The 16039-nt window shown below is 38.9% G+C and overlaps 1 protein-coding gene across 3 annotated transcripts in view; it reads right to left on the reverse strand.

Moving 5' to 3' along the window:
- MTUS1 (microtubule associated scaffold protein 1) overlaps nt 1-16039 on the reverse strand; it is a 104436-nt gene that overhangs the window by 54435 nt on the left and 33962 nt on the right. For all 3 annotated transcript variants that reach the window (XM_065899784.1, XM_065899783.1, XM_065899785.1), the window contains 2 exons: nt 11046-11180; nt 8685-8723 (listed from right to left, as the gene is read on the reverse strand). In XM_065899784.1, the coding sequence (XP_065755856.1) occupies nt 8685-8723; nt 11046-11180 (174 nt within the window). The remainder of the gene's footprint in view (nt 1-8684; nt 8724-11045; nt 11181-16039) is intronic.

A 16039-nucleotide genomic window follows, 5' to 3' on the forward strand; every position in this document is an offset into this window, starting at 1 on the left:
ATGTTTAATTCCCTTGCTTTAGGTTTCTGTATTTTACCAATTTTTTTTTTTTTGCGGTACGCGGGCCTCTCACTGTTGTGGCCTCTTCCATTGCGGAACACAGGCTCCGGACGCGCAGGCTCAGCGGCCATGGCTCACCGGCCCAGCCGCTCCGCGGCATGTGGGATCTTCCCGGACCGGGGCACGAACCCGTGTCCCCTACATCGGCAGGCGGACTCCCAACCACTGCGCCACCAGGGAAGCCCTTTACCAATTTTTTTTAAACAGAGATCAGAGTCATAAAAATAAAGTTTTTAAAAAGTTTAAGTGACAGAATACCTTTCTTAAAAGCACATGATATGAACTGAGTTTCTATTAATGACAAAAACAATGAATAAATAATTGTATAAGGTCTTTGGTAAGGCTTAAAAAACTAAAGAAGGTATCTTATGGATGATATAAGTGTTTGGCAGGTCAATGTGTTATAATAATATCACAGTAGGTTCAAACAAGAATCACAGATCCCATTTTAGTCTGTGTATGAATGCGTGCATTTCATTAGTGACTGGACTTTAGAAAACAATGATGTTATGATTCTAGCATATGCTGTGCAAGGTTGCTTAGATGCTAGGAAATACATCCAACTAGGACAGATTTATTTGTTGCTGTTAATGATCATTAAGAATCTGGAGATTAATATTTAAACCAGGGATTCAAGCACCTCTATCCAACCAATCTTCCCCAGAACTCCAACATGGAGTATCAGTCTTAACGTTTACCTCCTTCCTCTGCCTAACACAACACTAATTGCCATATTTTCTTCATTTTTATGCATCATAATTTTTAAGTTCAAATCTCTATTCCAATGGTAGAAACTTCAACTCAAGAGTCCAATTTTTCCGGGCTTCCCTGGTGGCGCAGTGGTTGAGAGTCCGCCTGCCGATGCAGGGGACGCGGGTTCGTGCCCCGGTCTGGGAAGATCCCACATGCCGCGGAGCGGCTGGGCCCATGAGCCATGGCCGCTGAGCCTGCACGTCCGGAGCCTGTGATCCGCAACGGGAGAGGCCACGACAGGGAGAGGCCCGCGTACCGCAAAAAAAGAGTCCAATATTTCCATAATGTCCTCTTCCTTAGTAGGGAAAAGAATGTCTAAGGTATATCGTGAATAACTGTCCAAAAATTCACATAAAGCAATTAGAAAAAATTTCAACCTCCACCCACCCTTAAGATGATAAGTTTTTCAAGATCAGTGGCACTGCCTTTTATTTCTTTGGTCTCCCAAAATAAGAGCAGTAATGTTTTATCATCCATGTACAATGTTTGTTTTTAAAAACTAAGAAAAAAAACATGTTCAATGTATAATTTTTTAAAAAATAAAAGTTAAATTAGGGGCTTCCTTGGTGGTACAGTGGTTAAGAATCCGCCTGCCAATGCAGGGGACATGGGTTCGACCCCTGGCCTGGAAGATCCCACATATCACAGAGCAACTAAGCCCGTGTGCCACAACTACTGAGCCTGCGCTCTAGAGCCCGCAAGCCACAACTACTGAGCCCGTGTGCCACAACTACTGAAACCCACGTGCCTAGAGCCCGTGCTCCACAACAAGAGAAGCCACCACAACGAGAAGCCCGCGCAGCGCAACGAAGAGTAGCCCCTGCTCGCCCCAACTAGAGAAAGCCCACACATAGCAACAAGGGCCCAACGCAGCCAAAAATAAAAAAAAATTTTTTAAATTATTAAAAAAAAAAAGTTAAATTACCTGTACATCACAGTGCTCTGTAACCAGTTTTCTTAAACTTAAAAATTTCACATTTATCTTTCCATGACATTAAATACTCCTCTATGTTATTTTAATGCCTTCAAAAATATCATTAAAATGTCGGTGAACATAAACAACACCTGCTGTTTAAACCATTCATACTGCTTCCAATTTTTTCCCTTCTAAACATTTCTGAAAAGCAATAAATAAGTCAATCAACTATTTTCCTAGAATCAATTCTGATAAATGGAATTCCAGGGTAGAAGGCTTTTGTTATATGTCACCAAAGTGTCTCTGTCCAGAAAGGCTGTAGTAATTTATACCCCTTCAGTGGCATGTACGAGGCACCTGGTCCTCACGCATTCACCAATAGTGGGTATTACTCTTAAAAATAGACAAGAACTGACAGCGCATTAATTGATGTTCGTAAACTTTTTTCATGTTTCTTAGTCCCTCATATTTCTTTTTTTGTGTCTAATTTTTTTCTTTTCCCACCTTTTAATGAAGTATAGTTGATTTGCAATGTTATGTTAGTTTCAAGTGTACAAAATATGATTTCATATTTTATAAACTCCATTTTAAATTACTATAAAATATTGGCTATACTCCCTGTGCTGTACATTAATTACATCCTTGTATCTTATTTTATACCTAATAGTTTGTACCTCTTACTCCCCTTCTACGATATTGTCCCTCTTCCCTGTCCTCTCCCCACTGGTAACCACTAGTTTGTTATCTGTGAGTCTGTTTCTGTTTTGTTACATTCATTCATTCTATCTTTTAGATTCCACAGTATTTGTCTTTTTTGGATTCGATACAAGCATAACCTCGTTTTACTGCGCTTCATAGATATTGTATTTTTACAAATTGAAGGTTGTGGCAACCTTGCGTTGAGCAAGTCTATGGCACCATTTTTCCAACAGCATTTGGTCACTTCATGTGTCTATGTTACATTTTGGTAATTCTTGCAATATTTCAAACGTTTTCATTATTATTATATTTGTTATGGTGACTGGTGATCTTTGCTGTTACTACTGTAATTGTTTTTTGTTTTGTATTTTTAAATTAAGATATGTACCTTTTTTAGACATAGTGCTAGTATTGCACAGTTAACAGACTACACTATAGTGTAAACGTAACTTTTATAGGTACTGGGAAGTCAAAAATTCATGTGACTCGCTTTACTGTCGTGGTCTGGAACTGAACCCACAGTATCTCTGACGTATGCCTATATTTGTCTATATTGTGAAATGATCACAAGTCTAGTTATAGTTAATTAACATCCATCACCATGCTTGAAATATTTTTGACAAACGGGAGGTCTAAAACTTTTGTTGTCATAACTAGTTACCCATTCTTTCATTGTGACATTCGTGGAAAGGCCTTTTCTATACAAGTGTATACTCTCAGTGCTCTTATCATTCTAATTTTTGTTTAAAACTTCAGTCTGGAATATATTTACATGTAGTATATGAAGTAGGGCTCTAGCTCCTGATAAAATGATAGTCCTTGTTCCAACAAGATTTACTGAACAATCCATACTTTTCCCTGATTTGAACACTAAATTTAACACATGCCAAAACAGCATTTGCTCTTTAAGTGTGAGAGGAGAGTTATAATCATAAACCAACACAGAAAGACAGCCTCGGGCTTCCCTGGTGGCGCAGTGGTTGAGAGTCCGCCTGCCGATGCAGGGGACACGGGTTCATGCCCCGGTCCGGGAGGATCCCACATGCCGCGGAGCGGCTGGGCCCGTGAGCCATGGCCGCTGAGCCTGCGTGTCCGGAGCCTGTGCTCCGCAATGGGAGAGGCCACAACAGTGAGAGGCCCGTGTACCGCAAAAAAAAAAAAAAGACAGCCTCATCCCTACTCTCACCGGAGAAAGCGCTGGTCACACCGGTATTACCTCTTCAGAGCAGGTGTGCAACTCTCAACCATCTCCCAACACTTGGAAGAAGGGGTACAGAAAGCAACCCTATCCTCCTGTGCTGGGTTTAGTGGTGGGGATGGAAGGCGCAGTGCATTTCCTACTTTCCAGGGCAGACACCACGGCACCTGAGACTGACGATCTTGTGTAAAAGAACCAAGGGGCAGGATAAATACAACGCTGGTGCTCTGGTATTCCTAAGAGCTTTCATGTGTGGTAGAACCATGGTAACAATAGTAATGGTGTGTGTAGCATCTTCCTTATAAACAGTAAGCCAAGTTTTATTTAGAGCCAATGTTGGCTAGACTCTTACAGCACCATAATCTTTAAATAAATTACAACAGCTAGACCCCATGAGGATGGTTCTTGACTTTCACCGGTTTTTCCTGCTTGAAGGATTTAAAATAATTCAACCTCCTGGAAAAGAGCTCTAAAAGTACAGCCACTAGAACCACAAGAACAATGAAAAGGATTATCCTCGTCACTGTCCCTAGTAGCAGAGGCAGCTATCATCTGAGAGTTTTTTATATAACAACTCTGTGACGTCAAAATTACTTCTATACTGGGAGTTTTTCCCAAAATAGTCTCACGTTTCCAAATGAGAAATTTGAGGCTTTGGAGAGGCTTAGCAACTAGCCCAAGGTCAGGACACAAGTGGAAAGCGGCAATCCCAAGATTTCAACCAATAGTCAATGCCTGAAACGTTCATTCTCTTTCTGTTCCTCTTCATTGTCTTATGGGATAACGGAACTGTCTTTGAAATTACTGATTAAAGGTTAAAACTAAAATAACGATACAGAATTTCCAACTACTAAACTAGCCAAATTAAAAAATAATAATAATACCCAACGTCGACCAGAGTATGGTGATGCCAGCCCTCTTTTATGTTGTCAGTCATTGTATAAATGGATATGAAGCTTTTGGAAAGCAACTTGGTTGACTGAAGTGGCTATAAATATGCATATGCTTTGATTTGTTTACACTACTCTTAAGAATCTGTCACAAAAAAAACTTCCCGAAACTTTGAAGGTGATAACTGTGAAGATGTTCATCAGAGCGTCATTTGTGAATGTGATACAGAAGCGCCCCAAATATTACAGAGTAGTTAAATGCCGCCGCATATGCCAAACGTAAGAGTCATCAAAGAGTGATTACTTATGTTAAGTGACCACAGGATATAAAGTTATCTGAATTTTATTTAAAATCACAAATTAAAAAAAAACTAAAGGGTGATTTCTAAACCTCTACATGTTAAACTTTTTAGAACTTAGCAAATCGCTAAAAAGTGATTATTGTACTCTAGTGAAAACGTATGAAGTTGGTCAACTTTAATCTCCACCAGTTTGTTGCTTAAACAAACAAACAAAAATCTATCTGAAAGCCATAAAATGTAATGCTCAGAGGAACATGTTTGTATGTGGAGGCAATGTCTTCTGTACGATCTAAAAGACGACTGTTGCAAGCAGAATATAAAGAAAGCCAAGGTGCTTTGCAGTCATAGGCTATCAGAGCGGGGAGAAACCTTAGTGATCAATCATTTCAATTACACAGGAAAGAAAGCTAATATTAAGAGGTTACATGACCCACAAAGTCATTGGCTGCTTGGACACCACTTCTTAGCATCCAAGCTGTTCCTCCAAAGGGCAACACACTGGGACTTCCTCAGTAGGCTCGTCATAATACTAGGTTAGTCTTAAGTAATGATAACTAACCATCAACTAGAAGTTTATGATTTTTGGAAAATACATGTTCATACCCCGCAATCTAGATTAAATCACTATGCTGACCCCCTTAAAATACATCTTTTTCCACTGCAATTATTAGAGCATTGATTACTCAGGGTGAATTGAAGGGAGGCATTCTCAAACTCTGTCATATGCCCCATTTCTACTCCAGGGTTAGAGGCTTTGCCAAGCAAAACCACAGCGTGATTCACACTGTTCATTTCTTTTCTCAATCAGTTGCTAATTTCCCATTCTGGTAACCTGACCTATCAAGGGTCACTGATACGTTGAGGGTCAGTGGTAGGCTTTGGAAACAAGATATCATGTCAGTCCCACAATGTGCCAAAGGAAAATACCTAATGCTAATAGTTTTCCCGTGTGTAGAAAGAAGATATATATTGGAGATTATTTGTACTATGCCTGTGAAAACAAATATCCTTTACAATATTTCATATAATCATAGACTTGAGACATGAATTAAGACTGCCTTTCCAAGTTTCATAAAACAGACTTATTTAACCAGCCCCTTTACTGTGACCAATATCAATGGCAGCTTCCAAAGCACAGAAATGTCACACACAAATACTTCCCCCCCAAACTGCAAAACTTGTATTTTGAAAACTACAAAGAACTTGTTACAAGAAATTGAAGGAGACCTAACTAAAAAGGAAGCCATCCTATACTCATGAATCAAAATACTTCATATTGTAAAGATGGCAATACTCCAGAAATTCATCTACAGATTCAATGCAATTTCTATCAAAGTCCTAGCTGACTTTTCTATGGAAATTGACAAGTTGACCCTAACGTTCATATGGAAATTCAAGGGACTCAGAATAGCCAAAACAATCTTGAAAAAGAAGAACAAGTTAGAGGACTCACACTTCCTGATTTTAGAACTTATTACACCACAGTAATCAAAACAATGTGGCACTGACACATAGATCCATGAAAAGAGTCCAGAAACATAGCCTCACATTTACAGCCAACTGTTTTTAACAAAGGTGACAAGACATTCCAATGGAAGAAAGAATAGTGTTTTCAACAAATGGTACTGGGACAGCAGGAAATCTACATGCAGAAGAATTAAGTTGGATCCCCTACTTCACATCAAATGCAAAAATTAACTCAAAAATGGATCAAAGACCCAAGTGTAAGAGCTAAAAGTATAAAACTCTTAGAAGAAAACATAGGCATAAGTCTTTATGACCTTGTATCTAAGCAATGGCTTCTTAGATATAATGCCAAATAGATACATAAGAAAAAAACAGATAAACTGGATCTCATGAAAATTAAAAATATGCCTTAACGGGTACTATAAAAAAGTGAAAAGACAGCCTACAGAATGGGAGAAAATTATTTGCAAATCATATCTGATAAGGGCCTAATATTCAGAATATATAAAGAACTCCTATAATTCAACAATAATAATACAAATAATTTTAAAATAGGCAAAGGATTTGAATAAATGTTTCCCCAAAGAAGGTATACAAATGGCCAATAAGCTTCTGAAAGGTGCTCAACATCTGATGAGCCATCAGAGAAATGTAAACTGAAACCACAATGAGATACCACTTCATACCCATTAGAATGGCTATAATAAAAAAGGCAGACAAAAGCAAGTGTTGACAAGGATGTGGAGAAACTAGACCCCTCATACATTGCTGGTGGAAATGTAAAATGGTGCAGCCACTTTGGAAAACACTCTAGAAGTTTCTCAGTTAAACACAGAATTATCATATCATCTAGCTTTCAGATAAAGGTTATCTGATTTGCTAACATACAGTCGTTTATAGCATACTAGCTATCCTTTTCTGCTAAATATTAGGATGCGTTGGAAATTTAAAATGAAAGAAAATGAAAATCTCAGTGTGCAGAATAGTTCTTTTGGCTTTTAAAATTAGTTTGGTAAACATATATGTTCAAACTCAGGCTCTTGCGAACCTTTAGAATTTAAATCGCTCTGCATGGCTGGGCCCTCTCTAGCTTTAAGAGCTTATAATAGGTCACACGTCCCTGCCTTATTAAGCTAAGGAAACCAAACATGTCTTGGGAGCCTCAAAGATATTAGTTATTCCATATTTAAGGTTACCCACCCCATTTTCTTTAATTACTATCTATATACAGGGGGTCACAAATTTATACTTCGTGCCCAGGCTTCCCTCACTAGATCATAGCCTTTAACCAGGCCTCTCACTGGAACAAGTAACCCTCCTTGTGATTTTATATTTTTTTGTGCAGTCCTTTGACTTTTCTGTAAGCTTTCTGAGACAAGGTCCTTGCTCGTTTTGGGCAAACCTTTATATCCTTAGCAGCCAACACTGTCGCGATGCTCTGTAGTCAGTGTGTTATAATAATACCCTTCTCCCCTTTGATTTGCTGTTCTAATCCTCAGTGGACTTAGAAGACATACAACTGTCCTATAACCGCATACTAAAGAAGAGAATTCAAGTAGTGGATGGGGACCTAATCAGCTATAGAGAAAAGATAGAAACTTCTACATTTTAATGAATCTTCTATGGCTTCTCAAGAGACAAAGCTTTTTGATTTCCAGTTGATGTTCAAAGGTTCAGTGAGTGAGGCTGCAGGCTGTCTTAGAGATGGATGTGACTTTGTTCAATAGAAGTATAAAAAAGAAAAGAAAAATGTTAAATGGCTGAACTATTAAAGGTGTTAAAACCTGATCTTGAGGGCTTCCCTGGTGGCGCAGTGGTTGAGAGTCCGCCTGCCGATGCAGGGGACACGGGTTCGTGCCCCGGTCTGGGAAGATCCCATTGTGCCGCGGAGCGGCTGGGCCCGTGAGCCATGGCCGCTGAGCCTGCGCGTCCGGAACCTGTGCTCCGCAACGGGAGAGGCCACAACACTGAGAGGCCCGCGTACCGCAAAAAAAACCCAACCTGATCTTGAGATTATTTAGCAATTTAAGACTATCCAATTTTAAAATAGCCTATTTCTTGTAAAAAAAAAAAAAAAAAAAAGAGTACATTCTCTACATCTCCACATTTTAAATATTAAATATGCTCCACATCTGAAAAAATATCATTATTTAAAAAACAAATTATCTGTGATTAATAAAACGTCCTTCTGCATCAGATGGCTTGGCAATTGTGCTCACCAAGATTTAACCCTATGCTGATCAAGGTCATAAGCAGTTATGTTTATGCCACAAACCTGAAATTATATTTATAAGCATACTAGTGAAAAAATCACTGCAAATACACTTGAATACTTGTAATGATAATATAACTTTACAAGAAAACTCTTTTTTTCCATCCATATTTAAGGTGTCACTTACCCGCATTCAAAGCTGTATATAGACCTTTTCTTGAAGGACCTAAAATGGAAATATTTATGTTTTATAGAAAATATCATAAAAAACTAAACCATTTAAAAACTAAGTTTTTTTTCCAAAAACAATCCATTAACACCTAAATTTTAGGTTCCTGATGGGAAATTCCACTGAGATTTAATCAACTTTATTGAGTTTATACTTAGAATATCTAAGGATAAAATATTCCAAATAACATCAAAATAGTAGTTTAAGGGTGATATTATTCATTGTCAAAATTAAACATGCTAGGACAAACTACGGTATGTTTTCAGTTCAAGAACTGCTGAAATTCAAATTTTAACAGTACTAAATTTATACATGTATTACACACTTGATGCTATTCCACTGCTGATAGAGCAAAAAGGCCCAGACTACAAAATACAGCTACTAGGGTGTGATTTCTAAAATTGCCAAGTATTAAATCCAGTTCTCTTGCTATTCAGCTATGAAGGAAAACATACTTAAGCTCTTCCTCCAAACTGATACAATATAAAATACAACCAGGGGAATTCTTTCACAATGTATATGTGTATTAAATCAAATATAATTTTAACTGTCAATTATACATCAATAAAGCTGAAAAATAAATTCAACCAGGAGTGGTAACAGGTACAGAGCTACAAAGATAAGTCACTAGACGACTATGAGCACGTCTTCCTGATGTGACAGAGTCATTTCTAGGGCAAATCACCTGCAGATTATTTAGTTAGAACAGCTGCCACATTCTGTGGAATTTTACAGAGATGACAATCTCTTAAAATATGTGGTTGTTATAAATGGACAGCGTTGATTCCCAGTCAAGTAAAACCTCTGTGATACAAAAGCTTACAAATTCAATGGCAAGACATTTTAGAATACTGAGGTTCTCTGTTCTGCAAACATTATCAGAGAAATCATGCCGTTCTAACTCTCTGAAAGTTATCTTAGTATCAAAGTTGGACATTTCTTTCCAGTTACTGGTGTATGTGTAGATTACAGGGCTTTATCATCATCAATACAAACCATAGATTCATATACTGATGTCATCCCACCGAGGGGTAATTTGATGCATCAGAAATTAGTTTAAAACCCTGGAAGATGAGAACCTGCTGGTACCCAGAAGAATCTTTTTGCCAATATCTATGCCTATTCTCTCTTGAATTCAGTAGAAAAGAAAGTGTTAATAAACATTCACTAGGTAATTAACCTCAAATTACCACGTGATCCTTTACATAATGTAACACACACACACACACACAAATATTGAGAAGGACACAGAGCAACAGACACACACTGCTTTGAGAGACTAACATATTTCTGGAAAGTTATTTAGTAATATGATAACAATTTCACAAAGATTCACAGTTTAACCCAGTGGTTCCTCTTTTAGGAATATCTCACAGAAGTAACTAGAACCTGAAGCAATGAATAGTATTCACATTCAGAGATGTTTGTCTCAGTATGACGTGCCATAGTGAAAGACAGAAAATGTCCAGGAACCAGGGAATTGGAAAACAGGAGACTATTTCATAGCCATTTAAAATGAAGACACTCTCATGATATACTATTAAATTAATAAAAAGCAAGACACAAGAGAATGTCCATATTATGCCCTGAGTTTTCTTGAAACAAAAACAAAGCTATTACATACGCAGAGGGAAAGAAAAGGAGGAAAGGCAACAGTTACTCATGGTTGACGGGATGAAGGAGGATGCTGTACGTTTCTCTGCATTTTAAACCCTCAAATACAAATATGCATCACATGTTACAGCTCAAGCTTCTCATTCACAATTATTCTTTCAGTTAAGCAATCTTTCAATTCACTAAGCAACAACTGCGAATGTGCTTCAGCTCCACTGTGATAAAGCTGCACGAAAACGTTCCATATGAAGTATATACCACATATGTTGTAAACTTGAAAGTTAACCTTCATTAGCTGTAGCAATCACGAAGTGAGCGATACAGAGAAGAAGAGATAAAGAACATGGGGGTGGGGCGCGGGGGGACATGGTTGGACCAAAAGTGTGAAGTAAACCATGCACTTCTATCTCATTATTCTAGATCACCACCTTCGCATAATTTAACTCTAGAAGTTTCATTTATTTTCACCTTATACCTTTGTTCTATCTGCTGATTTATATGTATCAAGTTTTAGCTATAGAACCTACAGACTCTCAGAACAAGAACAGCTCCATCAGTGTAAAAATGTATTATGTCTTTATTCACCAGACTTTTTGTAAATAAATATTCAATATAACATGAACCTAAATGCCAAAATTTAACCTCCTGTAAGCCAAGGACTTAAAAAGCCTTGCCCTCCTCTTCTCTCCACAGTGAGGTCCATACCTTTTGGAGGCGTTTTTAGTAAGTGCACGTGAGCTCGGGGTACCAAAGGCTTCAAATATAAGGATCCTGAGGAGCCATTTTGAAATGCTGGTTTTGGAGGTTTTTCCTCATATTTGATGACAGCGTTATTACCAGCTGGAATAAAACAGAAAAGTACATTTTATTTTACAGATAAACACAGTATGAGTCTTCCACGACCTATCTTTCCTCTTTAAATCAACAAGTGCTCACTAAGCACCTACCACGTGTCAGGCATTACTCTACGTTGGGAATACAAAGACGGATAACAGGTAGTTCCTAGCCTCAGGGATGCAGGGTGAACGGTAACCAGGGTGACCTTACATCTTGGCACAGCCCAAGTTTATGCCTCTTTTCCAGGGCAGCTTTCATCCCAGATCAAAGTTGGGAGATATTTTGGTATCCTTGGGGGTCCTGGAACCAATCCCCTGTGGATACCAAGGGACGACTAAAATGTACAAGCTCCTTGGTAGCTGCAAAGGTGAGATCTGGTTCTGATCCTTCTGTGCCACTGCAAGAAGCTGAAACTCCAACATCTGCCCTAGAACAAAGGCACCTAAGCCCTAAAGCTAAAATGTAAAAGAGAATTCCACCTAAATAATAAAAACCATCTTTTATATTACACGTAAACCTTTCCTCTCTCACTCACACAGGAATCATCTCTGGGGGTGGGGGAGAGTTTCCAGGCACTAAAAGAATTGAAGAAAGGACTTCTGGAGAAAGTTTGAGGCACTAGACAATTGTGCTTAGGCTGTGGTATAATTCTGAGTCCGCGACAGTTAACTAGGCAAAGGGGGCTCCCAAAGAAGCAGACCTATATTATTTCCTGGGGAAAGGTAAGAGTGAAAGTGAGCAAATACTATATTTTAGGTATAATATGTCAACGGGTCCTGGAAAGGGCATCTGCTACTTTGCTAGTCTCTGATTTTGCTTCGCTTTCTTCACTGGGACTCTAAAGACAATCCTAGCATATCAAAAGACAGTGACACTTTGAAATAAAGAACACAGCTTTAAAAAAACAGTGATAATTTGTAACTTGTTGATTTTCTACCAGAATGAAAATTTGAAACCACGGAGAAACATTCAGACAAAGCCTCCAGTAGATGTCTTGCCTACTCTTGTTTCTTCTTTTGTCCAATAATGACTGAAGCCCTCGGCATCAAAAAACTCAATATCTTTCAGTTGCATAAGACAACTATGTAGACTATATAAACCTATATATGTTTATATAGGTTCTTTGTAAACTGTGAATTTCCTTTTCACATTTATGGCTTCTCATTGGATTTAACAATAATAATAACCCAATTCTTCTACTGTATCCTTAAGATTTGTATGGGACAGGGGAAAGGCAGAGGGAAAAGAAAGAGCAGGGCCTGTGTCCTGCGCTCTGAATTCAAAATGAGAATGCATTTTCACATTATATTTTTGCTAAAGGTGTATCAGGTCCATAACAAGGTCCTATGAAATAGCGTTCCTGGCTCTGGTACAGTTGAGAGGATTCCGTATTAGGAATTTAACCAGCATCACCATCACTTATTGCACTGTTTTCGGCTGAGGGTATCTACATTTTAAAATCTCCTAAGGGTCATAAACCTTAAACGAAAGGCTTGAAAAGTCAAAAACAGTACCCGCGTGTAAAGATAACAACATACAAAGCTGTTTCAAATTTTATTTAGTGGTAACAAAAAAGGAGGGTGAGGAGAGCAGCAGCAGTGATCTAATTAAAGATGAAAAAAATCGGTATTTCCTTATCATTCTAAACTTCTCCTTTTAATTCTCCATAACTGAGTAATCTTTGAAAAAGTACAGTGTCCAGAAGCTCAGCTCCTACAAGGAATTTTAACAGCACTGCTTGGCTCCTCCTAAGAGATTACCATGTTATACACAACACTCGAGTGTAAACACAGCACTTTGCCCTTTTCTCTCCATAACTCAGGAGGAAAAAATCCTAACAAAAATACTTTGAAAGTTTTATGGTTCTCTATTCCCATAAAAGTTAACCTTTTTATCTGTCTCCCCTTGCTAACCACACAAACCACTAGTATGTTTATGTCACCATATACTTACTGGGCCAGAGGGAAATCTGGAGGTTCATTCATTCACTACCTGGTTTCCAGGCTTAATTGCCCCTCCACCGACCCAGATTGGATTTTTTATAATTATTTTCTAAATAATCTTCAACACCCAATTCTAACCATCCAATTCCATTCTAATAATCAACACTTATAATCACAAATTTCTTTATTACCAAGCTTGATCCCTTCCTTCACCTCACATTTCTAGAAAGGGGTGAGTTGTCAACATTATTTACAAATATTTATAAATTTGAAGACAGCTAGAAATTTTTCTCTAGGCTAAACTGTCCCAACTCCTACAACAGTGCTTACAGATGTCACATTTAAACCTTGTAAAGACATGCTGTCATTCTCCCCTGATCTACGTCAAGTCCCCCTACAAGGAGCCATATATTTGTTCTTCCTGTGCACAGATAACACTTCCAATATTAGGCCAAATCAACACAGAGCCTTCCCTCCTACTGACAAGTTTCTGTTAATCTCCTATTCTTCTTTCCAATTCCCTCTTTCCCCAGAACCTGGAGACTTGGTTTTTCCAACAAGTTTCTGTCAACTTCCTATCCTTTTATTCCAATTCCCTCTTTCCCCAGAACCTGGAAACTTGGTTTCTCCCAAGTTGACAGGGAGCTAATGTAAACGATAAATACTTAAGATACTACTACTATAAAATTCAACATAACTTTTCAAAGGATGGATGGGGAATGATTTCAGAGTCTTAAAGAAATGGAACCAAGTCATAGAGCAGGTTTTTTTAGATGTTCATGTAAAATGGTAGTGGGTTTCAATCAACATTTCAACTTATGCTAAATCAAAATCCAAGAAGGGAAGTAAGTGATGTTATTAGTCTCAACCATGTATTATAACAATCCGGGGACTTCCCTGGTGGCGCAGAGGTTAAGAATCCGCCTGCCAATGCAGGGGACACGGGTTCAAGCCCTGGTCTGGGAAGATCCCACATGCCGCGGAGAAACTAAGCCCATGCGCCACAACTACTGAGCCTGCGCTCTAGAGCCCGCGAGTCACAACTACTGAGCCCGCGTGCCTAGAGCCTGGGCTCCGCAACAAGAGAAGCCACCGCAATGAGAAGCCCACGCACCGCAACAAAGAGTAGCCCCCACTTGCCGCAACTAGAGAAAGTCCGTGCGCAGCAACTAAGACACAACGCAGCCAAAAATAAATAATAAATAAACTTATTTTTAAAAACTTATAAATAAAATAAAAATCTGGATTTGAGTCTTACTTTTCTTGACATATTTTAAAAATTATACTCAGCAGCAAATAAGTCACCTACATAGATTTTGAAAAACTGAATTGAGTTTAATTTACAGACCTATTATGAATCTGTATGATCCTAAATCCACGCTTTTCATTTCTAAGCTTTAAACACAAAGACCTTCAGTTTCCAAAGGACTCAGGTGAAAGGATTTCTCGCTAAGACAAAAGACACATTTCTCATGAGGCACAATATTCCTGTCTTGTTGGCTCTGTCACACTCAGAACGGAGGTGCTGTCCTGGAAACAAACTGTCTCACTGCCACCCTTCTCGCATCAATTTGTTACACGCGAGGGTCAAAATCCGTATTTCAAGGATAGAATGAGTTTGACCCAGGGTACAAACACACACATACATTTACACTTATATGTGACATATATATACACACATGTGCACACGCTCATATAAACACACACACACACACACTCTCTCTCTGATCATCTACTATACACACTCCCCCCTTCACTCTTCCCCACTTTACTAATGGTGGAGACAAAGTGTGGAGACAAAACAGCACACAGTTTTATGGTGGAGACAAAACAGCACACAGTTTTATGACCAATACTTTCATATCCTTTGGTTTTCTAAAGGCTCTCCTCTAGGCTGACCCTAACTTGAAGGATGTACTTTGCTACGAGGCGTGATGCCCTTAAAGTATTTCTCCTGCCCTCTATTCCAGTTCCTAATGGGGCAGCCGGTTGGGTATCCTGACGATATCTAAATGTTCTCTAGTCTAGAGTTATTATATGCAAATGATAAACCCTTCAGTGGCACAAGCTCCAATATAATAAGAGAAGCACATTAGTTTCAAGGAATGGAATGGAATGGAACCTATAATATGTGAGTTCTGGTCCTGACTGGGCCACTGCCTAGCTGTGCTGGATCACCTCACCCCTCTATGTATGAGAGGGTTTGAACACCAAGTGTGGACACAGACAGTGCATACGGTGTCACAGGGTCCCCACTCACTGATTATGGTGCTTGGTCCCACTGAGGCTGAACACACACTCAGAATTCTCCTAAACCCAGTGGTTCAGGAGGTACAAGCACTCCATGATGGCTGGTTTGTACAACCAACATGTGAAATCCCACAAGTGGCTGCCCACGTCTCAGCCAATTCTAACAGACAGTTTTAAACCTGCCCCCATGCTGTTGTTGTCCTTGGTCCTAGCTGCCTCGATTAAGCCAGAATAATAGGTGCTCCGGAACCCTTCTTTTTCATTTCCCCATATGGTCAAAATGCGGTTCAAGTGAAATGACAGATGACTGAGTCTACAGAGAAAATGAAGAGAGATGCTCAGAGCAGCCCAAGCAGGAGAAAAGGTTTTCCTGTTAGAGAAAGGCTTCTCATTGCTCCAGACTCTTATTTGCAAACTAACGTTTCACACTACACTCTAGCACCTAGTTGGTTTTTGTTTTGTTTAACAAATATGTATATACACACACAGACCCAACATTCTGCTCATTTCCTGAACTTTCCGTGAATCAGTTTAACACCCCCCACTGTGCCAGATCATCTGCCACCTGGCTTACGATCAAATCACTACTTAAGTCTAAGCGTTCAAATTCCAAAAGCAAAATTACCCAACCTTGTAATAAGAAGAATGTCGCATATATATCCTAGAAAA

The sequence above is a fragment of the Phocoena phocoena genome, chromosome 21 (assembly GCF_963924675.1).
Source record: "Phocoena phocoena chromosome 21, mPhoPho1.1, whole genome shotgun sequence".
Taxonomy (NCBI): Eukaryota; Metazoa; Chordata; class Mammalia; order Artiodactyla; family Phocoenidae; genus Phocoena; species Phocoena phocoena.